Source organism: Mycetomoellerius zeteki, unplaced genomic scaffold, assembly GCF_001594055.1.
Source record: "Mycetomoellerius zeteki isolate Tzet28-1 unplaced genomic scaffold, Tzet1.0 scaffold155, whole genome shotgun sequence".
Classification (NCBI taxonomy): domain Eukaryota; kingdom Metazoa; phylum Arthropoda; class Insecta; order Hymenoptera; family Formicidae; genus Mycetomoellerius; species Mycetomoellerius zeteki.
This window is the reverse complement of record NW_017256500.1, coordinates 2,810,266-2,823,063: the sequence shown is the minus strand read 5'-3', so window position 1 is coordinate 2,823,063 and position 12,798 is coordinate 2,810,266. Positions and strand designations below refer to the sequence as shown.

Here is a 12,798-nt window from a genome sequence, read left to right as displayed (position 1 = left end):
TTTCGATATTTTTTTGCACTATCCTAGAGCAACAAAAAAGCAACAAAATCTGGTGCATTTGTTTTTTTGATATCGTAGCTCTATATATATTTTTTCATTATGGGAGTGTCCAGCTTTATATTAACTTGGACCCCCCCCCATTTTTTTTATTGTTGCTAAACGGTTGGAGCAACAAAATTCGCTCTAGAGCAACTAATTAGCAACAAAAGAGCACTAAATTTTTGACCTATCGCGAATTTGATTTTCGATGGTGGGGGGTCCAGGTTAATGGGGGTAAATAATAATGACATAACTGCTTTAATTGGAAAACAATGTTAAAAGGAAATTACCGATACGGTGAACAAAATAGCAATATAACTAGAATTCGTCGATAGGCGTGACAAATTATATCAATTGGACGATAAGATTAAAATTGGTCTCTACTTTTAGCGGCTGAAATTATTAGACGCACCGTAACACATTTCATCCTTATTACGCGTTTCTTCCTTTCGCGCGAACATACGCTTTAAACGAACTTAAAAGTAGAGAAAACAGAGGATGAATTATGAGATACCGTAATAATTACCGAATAAGAGGATGTCAAGGATATCCTCTCTTCGAACTCAATTACCGTCTTACAGTAAGAAGTACATAAGATAGTAGTCAATGAAAACCAGCAACACATATCGTCGTTAAAACTTCAGTATGTTAGAAATTGTACGACCAATTATCAAGCGTAATTTAAAACTTCAGCCTATACGTATACTTGACTTTAATATTTAAATATAATTTTTTCATTTCTTATCAAGTTATTTTTAATCTCTTCATTATTTATACAGCATATAATTCAGGATTATATAAAAAAACAAATTTTAAAAATAATTTTGTAAAAATGAGAAGAAATGTATGACTAAAGTTGACACATTGTCGATATTTAATAACAGTATCGTTTTGCAGTAGGTTCTTAAATTTTCCCATTCAATAAATCAACAACATATGACTCATAAGAGTATGACTTCGAGTGTGACCTGTGTTTATATAATGATAACACTTATGACACCAAATGTAAGTGCAATGACACATTGTACAGTCGTTTTACGTCACCATAGGTGAGACTTGCTTGCAATTTTTTTTGTCATGAAATGCATAGGTTTAAGAAAAACGTAAGCTGATCGTCAGAAGCTCAATCGAGAGTGCTCGTTTTCGTTACTCGACTGAATTCGTTACGGTTCGCACAAATTATGCGTCATTAAACGCTCCCATGAATACACCAGAATGACCCGATAAAATCAATGACTTACGAAAGAAGAAAAGTGATTACTTCCGTTCTGTAAGTTCATTAATACGCGAATAACGTGCAAGAAAGTAGATTATAGTAGAAAAATTAAAAACTTTATTTAATTTCTCTTAATAAATTAATAACTTTATATGTCATTTTCAATATGTTTTAATTCTCTTTCTTCATTTTTTCAATAATTTTGTATATTTTATCTTTAAGTTCTGCAATTCTTATTGGAGCACTCTTTAAAATAAAAATATCTATTCATTTATTAATCATCAATGTTTGCAATCTTTTTTATTTCAAATATTAACATCTTGAACAGAACGTCACAGATTAATTAAACAATATTACGTACGTTTAAGCTTTATTAATTTATGATGTGCAAAATGAATTTTGTTAGTTTTGAATTTTTAAATATTACCTTTTCACACATTGATTGATTATTAATTATTTCGCAATATTTCAATGATTGCTTTACAAATTTTTAATTGAAATTCATGTGTTTATAAATCTATAAGTTTCTTTACATTCTTTAATATTCTAGAGTTAATTATTCTAATATTTTTTTCTTTGACTTTTTCATCAACACAATTAAAAGATATGAGTGGGTCGGATAAAAAGCACTTTCACTGTTAAATTTAATGAGCATCGCGTATAAAAATATCTCTTTCTTCATTCTTACTCAGCTTAATTAACAGACAAGAAACAACAATGGCGTGTACTTTCGCTTTGAAGAATTTTAAGGATATTATAAAAAATGTTAATAGTATTAAACAGAAACAACTTGTAAACGTTTTCATTTCGCGATATCAAGTATCTTCTTATTTGTACTTATTTAGATGCAACGTAAAAACGGCGATATTGCGTATCGCGCTTCCCAGTTTCCTTCCAAAAGAAGAACGAGAAATTATATCTATATAATGAAAAAGGAGGAAAGTCAACGAAAGGACGCCGACGGAAGGAGGATATGGCGTTATCACGGCGGTTTCAAACAGGACGTTGCACTAACGTTCAACCGGATGACAGTCAGCTGACGTATGTATATATGCGCTGATCGGTGTCGTCAGCTTTGTTTAAATTCCTTTGGGTGTCCCAGTTAATAATTATGCATACCATACGGATGATATACGTACACATACTGTATGCACGTTTGCCATAACAGTCTTGCAATGACGCACGATTGGCTAATTACGTTGGCTAATTACTCTTTGTGTATCATACGTCTTATTAGACTTACCTCTACGACGTTCTAGTCTGAGGAATGCAAAATAAAAAAGGAAAAAACACAAGTAAATTAAACTCCTGCATTTCGTTCCTCAGTCGATCAGAGACGAGTTTAAATAAATATAATGTAGAGTGAATGAAAACATTTTCTACGTTAAATAAAAAATTGGGAAATTTTTAGCATTACATTAACACTAATTTTCACAGGTAATATTATTTGAATAACAAAATAATAGTAATGCAATAGTAAAACTCCAAATTTATGACAATTGCAAATTGCTACGTCTGTACTTTCTACGGTTAGACACAATAAAGTTTAAGTTCACACACCCTTATATTATAGATAATAACAACTTTCTATAAAGAAAATATAAAATGACTAATTAATTATTATCCATTGCCACCCTAAAACTCGTAATATTTTCATGTGAGAAATACATTACGCATCACATTTACTTATGCATCATAATTTACGCAGATGTAATGATCGAGATTGTGCAATTTATCGTAGGATCGTAAAGGTTAATTAGCACGTTGGACGAATGGATATGATATAATCCAATTAAATTAATTGCGTTAAGTAGTCGCAACAGAATCTGATATGTTCAGTAATAATCTATACCGATGCACAAATCTATGCATAAATGTAACGAATAATTTTCTCACATTTATTCATGTTAAACGTACAACTTTTCATTGCATATCTAAGTATAGTTTCTCTTTATATTCCTCCGTAAAAATACCTTATTCCATACCTTAATTTACGTGTGACAGCTATATTATTTATCCTGAATCTACAATAGGTGTTTTAAGCCTTAAGTCGTTAGAAATTGACCAATTACAGTCGAATTCGAGGAGAATAATCGAATATGATTCGTCCATTTCTTATGGCTTAAGGCTTAAAACTCTATTATAGATATACATTTTATTACTACGGAGTTATACATTCTATTACTACGATAAAACAAGCGAAGCATCGTAAAGCATTATGGAAATCTATACGTTAAATATATTATAGATTACGGAAATCTATTTTTATCGAGATAACATTAATAAAGAGACACAAAAAGAGTTATCGTTCATTTTGAAATAATACTACTGACGATCCTTGATGATTTTTGATAAAGGTGCTTTTTTTTCAAATTGATTATTATTTATTGTACGCGCGTCGCGCATGGATCTTGTACCTATTTCTCGACATCATGCCGTTACAAAGTACAATTTACGTTGCTCCGGTTTAATCTGTATTTAATTATTGCATAGGTTTTAGATATCGAGTAGCCTTAAGCTCTGGAAAATGCTGACATGTAAACGTATAATTTGTGTACAACTAAGTAAACTCTACAGCTACCAGTTACTACGCGCTCTTGTCAACGAGCCGCAAATCGAATTAGCTTGTCGCAAAAATATTGCTATATGTGCTGCTTGCGAACGGCGCTTTTATACATCAAGACATCTTACGATCCGCAAAACCGGATCCATTACGAAGTCGTTGAAGCCATATAATTATATCCCTTCGGATATCGACAGTCTAACCTAATCACATTTCATGACACGTCTCTATTTATGTGAAGAAAATTGTAACGGTGTTTACGTAAAAAAAAAAGAACGCTGCAATGTTAAATTGAAATACCTTATCTCTGCACATTCTTACAAAAATAGTTGCGTATCGTATTACACATAAAATCAATGCTAAAAATTATATATAATAAAGATAATTTAAACATATAAGCTTTTCTTTTTTATCCATTGTATAACTTCAAGACAAGATTGCGTTAAAAGTTTAAAGCCTACTTCATTTGTACGATTTTTAAAGTCGATCAAGCAACTTTCCTCTTGATTATCAAACTTTAGATGCAAAAACGACTATAAATTTTTTCAACACGTGGTAAGCTTATATTGCATAATCTATTACATCATGAAAATGATAAATCTAGTCTTTAAAGTCGCTTAATAAAGAGCGATAACGTTATCAGTTGATTTTAATATGAGTCGTATTTTACTGTATCTCATGCATCGATTTTATCAGTCGTTGACAAAAAGTTTAAAACTTGTTTTTTTTTGCACTTGACACCGAACACCACATAAACAACGCGCATTCTTCGCGATCCTCCGCTCGAAACTTCGTGGAACTTGATGAAAGAGATTACGCCACCTTGACGTGCGTCCCAGTTTCTAGTTCGTTAAGCGATCGCTTTTTATTCAGCGTCCGTTTCGTGGGTGGCGATACTTATTCTTTTCTAACATTTGCAAACGCACCGTTAGATCGATTAGATAGAGCAGAAGCAATTTCGTGAATAAAATATGAAAATTATGCGCAATTCACGGCACGAGGAAGCATCCGTAGCTTTTGCTAAAGTAGCGGCGACCGCACTTTGTGTACATTTTCCTTTGTCCGCGATATTGTTCACAAGGATATCATTGCACGCCTATTAGATAAGGCAGAGATATCATTTCATAAATGAATACTAAATAATGCGAATCGTATCCGGGAGATCTAGCCATGGTTCTAACTTGTCACAATCACGCATTGTTAAAATAATAAAGACTGCTTCTACTGTAACTATATTTTTATTGCAACCCTATTACTCAATATTTATTTATGTATTTATTATAAGCTGAACGTAAAAATAGCAGAGTATGTTTTGAAATAAACAAATTTATTCTGAGCTACAGATCGTATTGTTTTACACGCGATGCCCGATTTGTTTACTATTAAGATGAGATCTATTATCGTACGCGTACTTATTGTTGTTAATCGTAAATTTTTATTAACGAAGTAAAATTTCGATTAAATACATGTGTATTTGATTGTTTTTCAGTCTTTTTTTAAATAAAGACGCATGAAAAAACAATTTATTAAAGAAAATTTATTTATTATTTCGATTTATTTTGAAGGATGAAATTAATTCCATCTTTATTATACCATATATTTTGGCCCACTCTGAAATTTTCTAGTAGCTCTTAATTGGTCAAAATCTTCATTCACACAATATTCACATAATAATTTATTTTAAAAATACATAATTTTTAATTTAATCTCTACACGGGAAGAACTGTTTTGCTGAAGTATCTAAAACTAGATATAGATCTGAAAATAGTTTTGTTAGACTAATCTGGTTATTAGAATATCAAAACTTTTTGCAGCATTGATTATCATGTTTGAGTTTCCCGGACTTTCCTATATAATTATTTTAATGGTTCAATAAAATTATTTTTACCTCTATATCTAACTAAATTTTTAGATACTTCAGAAAAATCGTTTTTTTCCACGTAGTATCATAATTAGGAGAAAGTGCCGTCAGATTTCCTGTATAACTAAATCATGCATATCTTGGTATCTATATTTAATTAAACAATCCAGAATATTTTACTAAATATTATTAAAACGCAAATAGACGATACTGTATTTATTTTATTAAAAATAAAAGGAATAGATCTAAATTTTAAATAAAAGTCAAGTTATCTTCCAATTCATTGAAAAGAATAAAACAACAAATAATATTTTGAAAATTAGGCTTAGATTTGCTATACATAATTCAAGCGATTTAAAATGCTAATGTGCAAAATGTCAATAAAAAGATATATTTTTGATTAAAGACAAAACGAAGAATCAACAAGTGGCAAGCGATACCACAGCTTTATCGAAAAATTATTGACGAAATTACTTTCGTCATTATTCTGCGAAACTCACTTCGCCGACAACAAAGGTTTATCCGGAATAGACGTGCAATGTTTTGCAATGCAAATGTATTCGACAATGTGTTCGTCTGTGAAAAAAAAAAGATTGAACTCGCGTTATCATATTACTGAACGTGACAATTAGTATACTGGGAAAAATGTATAACCATTTATTTCGTTGATATGTGACTCTAACAAAAACTTTTTTACTTTTTCATTTAAAAATTGTATTGTTCTAATCAAAATTTGATTATTCTAATCACCAATCACAACCAATTTAGTCTAAGCAAAATTTGATTAGAATAACCAAATTTTAATTTTAATTTAATGAAAAAGTAAGAAAGTTTTTGTTAGAGCTACATATCAACAAAAAAAGTTATACGTATCAAAATATTTCTCTCAGTGTAAATTTTCTGGCATGGCGGAAAACAGAATACATTCGACAGAATACATTCCGAATTAATCGCTATTAAAAACGGTATATAATGAAATATATCGCGATGTATTAGGTTTGCGTGAGACACGACCGTTAAGCACGTAACAATCTCGTTCTAGATACGTATTAAAAACGGCAAATTAAGCATTAGGATCGACGATTATCGTCAGGAATAATCATCATTCTGCTCGATGCTGATTCCCACTTCCGGATTATCTAATATGAGAAAGTAACTATCGTCCCTCGGACGGATCGTGCGAATCGTGTGCCTAATTTCTTCCATTTTCTGCTGAATGTCGGACGTCTTCGGTTTCACTTCGCTTCACCGCGAGAACGCGATGATGCGTTTTACGAGAAGCCTGGAAATAAGTATGTGGCGCTCGAGCGAGGCAGACTCTACCGACGAACGCTTTAGAAAGCGCCGCGCGGTTTCGGAACGTTTTACTTTGCGCAGCCTGCACAATAATACACCTAATTTCGCAGTTAATACTGCGGTTATTGAAGGCGAATACAGTGTTCATTTGTATCTAATCAAATCATCTAATCTTACACAATAGCACTCGAGTGAGTTTGTGCTTATTAAACAATATTTCTTTATTGCGAATGACATAAAAGTTGATTGTCGCCACGTATGTCAAAATCAAAATTAATTTCGTAATAATTCTATTTAAACTCGAACTTTTCTATTTATCTCATCGCGTCGTCTTATAAAAATATACAAAAAAAAAATACGATCTATAATATAATTATTATGTGAAAAATTAGAACAATATGGAATATATTATATCTAAAATTTTATAATATATTTTAATGTAATTCAAATTTTAAAAAATATTTGTTATAATTGTATAAATAATAAATTTAATGTAGAGATTATTTTCATGTGACATGAATAAATATTAATTTTGTCTGTGTGACAATCTTGCGTTTCGCGGGTTTTCTCCGTGTTCAGATCCATTCTTGGAATGCCAACGTTTCGTGAACAGTATCAGGCTGCTCCTCGCCCTGATGAAGTGAACTGCAAGGTTCACGAAACGTTGGCATTCCAAGAATGGATCTGAACACGGAGAAAACCCGCGAAACGCAAGATTGTCACATAGGTAACACCCGTGAAAGCCTCAAGAATATTATTAATTTTGTCTATTGTAATCTGCGTGTAATGGTTGTTGCTTTCCCAAGCAATGCCGGGTGACAGAGCGAATGTAAATAAACAGATTCCGTAAACTGTTGCTCATGTTTCATCGATGCTTATGAGTAAGCAGCATAAAATAAGAAGATTGTTTGTCTCACTTGGGACACAACTACCGTGACAGATCCAATATCGTCCGCTAGAATATCGACTTGATTGACAAGTGTTTCGAGGCGCCCGCAACGGCAACAATTAAATCAGTACTCCTCGTCTGAACGCAGCCAATGTTTAGGACACGCGACAACCGTTACACATGTCGTACAACGGTTTAACGAGGATTCTCGTAGTTCATCAGCGATATGCGTGGCGTGAGTGGAAGCGAGACGCAAAATCGAGGACAAATAAGTCGGAGTACGGAGTATACAGGATGTCACGCGATTTTCCCGCGTTTCCTTTCAGTCACGTATTTCTTGATTAATTTGAAGACGATTATTTCACAACTAACAATCAATCATGAATATCTTCGTGACTGGAGTTATTAAAATTCTTTATCAATTTATTCGGAAACTAACGAATAGTGTAGTGTCGTGAATGATTTGCGTTTATGAAATTTAATTCATGAAAAAAGCCTCTGATTTTATCATATCTATAAATTAGAAATTTATATTGATAATTAAAAATTATATTGGATTTGACAATCATGTTAAAGAAAAATAGAATTCCAGAATCATAAAATCAATGATTGATAAAAGTGCAAGACACCCAGTATACACGAAGTGAAACGTGTTTGAAATATTTAGAGTTAATTGAAATTCTAGATAAATATTATAGATGCAAACGTCGTCTCTGTCGAACGACACTTCTATCCGGCGCAGTGTATTAAAGAAAAAGTAAAATAATCAAACTATTTGACGCACGCGAGCAGAAAGTTGCCGGTACCAGGATATCATTGAACTATATCGATCGTTGTATCTTTCATCGTGGTGCAACGTGATATTTAATGAAAATTTAGTTTAATGAATACCTACTCTCACAGAGGCAAGAAGTTAAATGAGAACAAAAAATTTATAAGTATCTCTTTATGGTAAATTACTTGCGCTATCGTATTTTGTTTAGCTTATACTAACTTGTTCACGGAACATTTGTTTCATTTGACATGTTTTTCTTACAAAGTTAAATTGTCTGTAATAATAAAGAGATAAAATGCTATATCGCGATTTTAATATCAGCTTTATGACTCAATATTGTATTATTGAGGCTAATTACTAAATTATTAAATTAATAAGTAAATATAATAGCATAATAATGACATATAATATTAAAAAATATAGCATTATGTCTGTAGTATATGATTTTTACATGCTAAAAAATAAATATCTGTAGATAAATATTATTTATAAATATTGTACTTGTTATTCATTCACAATAATCTTTTTCTTGATGAGATATTTACATTTACAGATATTTTCACAAATATCAATTCAAAATTGATTCACTTATTAAACAAAAAAAATTAAATAAGCTACCATATGCTATATTATACTTTAAACAAAAAGATAGTTTTATAAATAACGTTTATATTTTACATAACATTTATATTTTAAACACTTCTCTAATTTTAATTTATATGATTTCGACAAACAAATATTGCATGTATTTTACTGCAAAGAGACCCTAAGGCTTTTAGCAGTAAATATGGTGTCAATTACTGTCATAATTGCGACGTCATAGTTTAAATGAGTTCCTGGTACTTTTTGCATTTCTAAAAAAAAGTGAAGACTAATTGAAGACTCACCTTCGGCTTATCCCGCTTTCTCCTAATGATGAGGCCATCATTCTCTATGTAATCCGGCACATCCTTTCGATTACTGAAGTTAAATACCATCGTGTTGTTCTGCTGATTCCATGGTTTCGTGTCCCAGAGACCGCCGCCACCACCGCCGCCGCCACCTCCAGCACTCGTCTTCTTCGCGGGTTGTATCTCGTCGGCGCTCTTCAAGCTCACCACCACTTTGGTCGGTTGTTCGATGCTCTTGACTCGATTGATCAGGTTCTTCTCGAGCTCACGATTGCTCAGATTCTGCTGCGGATGTTGTGCCTTCGTAGAGACAAGCGGCCGTATGATGCCGATCTGCTTCTGCGGCGGCGAGAACTCGCTTTTCTGCTGGCATCGTATCATCTTCGTCTCGTTGTTGCTCTGCGAATACATCGCCGACGGCGATGTCGTCGTCGTCACGGTTTTGATCAAGCCCAAGCTGCAAATGGCACCGATGGGTTTGTTCTCCGGTACAATCAGCTTCTCCTCGATGTCCTTGTCGTCGGTCTCCTCCTCAGGCTCGAGCCTTTCTTGCAATTTCGACGATACTTTGGAGGTCATAACGCTGGAAGGTGCACCTACCTTGCTCTTACACTCCGTCTTTAAGCAATGATCTTCCTCTGGCATCGGTTCGTCCGTCGATTTTTCACCATTTTGCTTCGTACCCGGTAAATAACTCTTGTCGCTCGTGGACTTGTCGCCGAAGTTGAATTGCATTATCGTACCTGCTTTGCCGATGTTGTCCAAGGCGACCTTGGAGATGGTCCTTGGACCGTCAACAATCTCCTCGTCGACGTTCTTCTCCCCGTCGTTAAACGCGACGCGGCTCGATTTCGCGTCTTCTTTCCATTCCACGTTGGCGGACGATTCTGGAAGGCGTGCCTGCCTGGGACTTTCGACATTCGTTCTAGGAACCTCCTTCTCGATTTGCGGACGAACAACTTTGGATTCCGTCTCCGTCTTCGAGGGTTCTCCTTTGACGGGACTCGGTGGTAGCGGCGGTTTGTGAAGCGGACTTGGGATCTGAATGCGGATCAAGTCCTTGATGGGAGAGGAGGGACTTTGCGTGCCCTGTCTGATATCCTTGACCGGTGACGGCGAGCTTGGAAGTCTGGGCGATAAGATCCTCGGCGAAAGCACTGGCGTGACAGGCGGTGACTTGACATTGATCTCCAGAGTAGCGGACTTCGGTTTACACGTCTGTGGTGGTTCCGGGCTGTTCGCTGGAGAGAATTTCAACTTGTAGCTCGAGGGTTCCGGTGACGGAGAGGGCGAGTGTGACTTTTCGATCTGCTGAAACTTGCTCACTACCGAAGATACCGATTGCGCGATTGGTTCCGTGATGACGCCGTCTATATGATACTCTTCCTTGCCGTCCTGCGTCTCGATCAGTTCAGCGGTCGGCTTGTGCGGTAGAACGATTTTTTTCGGGGAACCGATGCCACCTGCGGAACGAGCACCGCCGTTGACGAAAGGTTTCGGCTGCAACGGTGGTTTCTGTCCCAGTTTCTTCTGTGTCTGCGTTTGTGCCTTGAATGTGTCGTTGATGGTCTTGAAGGTAGCGACCTTCGCGGCGACTTCGCCCTTGGGCTTCAGCTTCCTCGCGGAGCTCTCAAAGATCCTCATCGTGGTCTTGACTAGATCCGGTGGCGGTCGTTCCGTTTCCGCCAGTACCGGTTTGATCCTCTTGGGCTTGTTGATTGGTTTGGGCCGATCGAGCTCACTCAGGCGGCTCTCGATCTTCACGGACGTACGGTCCACGAGAATGATGTGGTCGTTGACCGGTTCCTGGCGAACGCCGTTCGTCACCGGTCGAGTAACCAGAACCTGACGTGCGGTCGTCGCCTCGTCAACCGTCACGCTGTTGTACCTCATCAAGGTCTCGACGCTGCGCGCCCGCTTCATCGAGTCGTTGCCCCGGGAGGCGTTTCGATACCTGTCGGTCTTGGAAGCAGCGGCAACGATGCCGCCACTGCCACCACCGCCACCGCCGCTTCGCTTCGCATACTTCCTGCTGGTAGTGATCTTTTCGTGACTGGACTCTTCGTCGTCTCGGTCCAACAAATCCTCGAGGCTGGCTGCGCGCCGAAATCGCTGCACCGACGCGCGGCTCTTGTTCGTCTCGCGCAGAGTGAGGTTAAGGTACTTGCACTTGAGTTTGTTGACGATCCCCGGTCCGTACTGCAGCTCCTCGGAACTGTCGCTCTCCGCTTCCTCGCTGGAGGCGCGACTCGGTGGTGCGACGCGCAAACTTTTCAGCACTCTAAAGTTTCCACCGTGGAACATCTCCTTTCCGCGTCTTCCGGTCAAGACGGCGCGAATCTCATCGCGTTGCGACGACTCGCTGTTCTCGTTACTCTCGTTCATTCTCGCGGTCGCTCTCAACGGTTTGCCGTCCGCCGTCCTCGAGGTCGCGTCCTCGTTCTCCTCGCCGATGTAATCCGACAACAATTTCCGTTCCGACGAAATGTCCGCGAATTTAGCCGGCGCGCCGTTCACAACATCCTCCGCGTCCGAGCAGAGCGACAAATCCGCCTCGAGACGCATGTTGTACGCGACTGGTAACGGTGACGCAAAGTCGATTGCCGCCACCGTTGCTCCGACGGCGGTGGTGGCGCCACCGGACGGCGGCCTTCTCGCGGGATAGGAGGAGGGAGAGGAAAGCGACGCACCACTATTACCACCAGCAGCCCCGCAGACCGTGGTATCCTCGTTGGTCGCCGTTAAGCGTGCCGCGCGAAGCGCGTGATGCTCCGTCGCTGAGCTCTGCTCGGTGCCACCGCCGTCGGGCGTCGTCGCGCTCGCCGACGTTACCGACGAAGACGACGTGCCTATCACCGCGCTGCACAACTTGACACTCGCGCCGTTGTTCGCGAGAACCTTGCTCTGCTGACGGCGACGCTGTATCAGGTCGCGCTTCCATTGCGGCACGTTGCTGGTGCCGCTCGTCTCGTTGCCGGCGGTAGCCATGTTGAACGCGCGCCGTCAGTAACTCTCTCTTGCTCTTTCTGTCGCTCGATCCCTCTTTCTCCGCCGTGCTTTCTCTCTCTCTCTCTTTTTCTCGTTCTCGCGGCACAACACCGCGACGTGCGCGCGTACGCACGTACGTTGGCAACGTACGTCGTTCTTACGCGGTTTTCTCAACTGCGCGAAAGCTCCACCTCTTCATACCCTCGTACTTAGCGATTCTTACCGGCAACGAGTCGTACCGGCCACACACGATCGCCGGAAAATCGATGACTGCCGACATA

The 12,798-nt window shown here is 37.9% G+C and overlaps 1 protein-coding gene across 1 annotated transcript in view; it reads right to left on the bottom strand.

Annotated features, from left to right (window-relative positions):
• Positions 1-12,787, bottom strand: part of bif (protein phosphatase 1-binding protein bifocal) — a 46,005-nt gene extending 33,218 nt beyond the window's left edge. The window contains exon 1 of the mRNA XM_018445036.1: positions 9,527-12,787. Coding sequence (XP_018300538.1) covers positions 9,527-12,517 — 2,991 coding nt within the window. The 5' untranslated portion in view covers positions 12,518-12,787. The remainder of the gene's footprint in view (positions 1-9,526) is intronic.
• Positions 12,788-12,798: the final 11 nt, after the last annotated feature.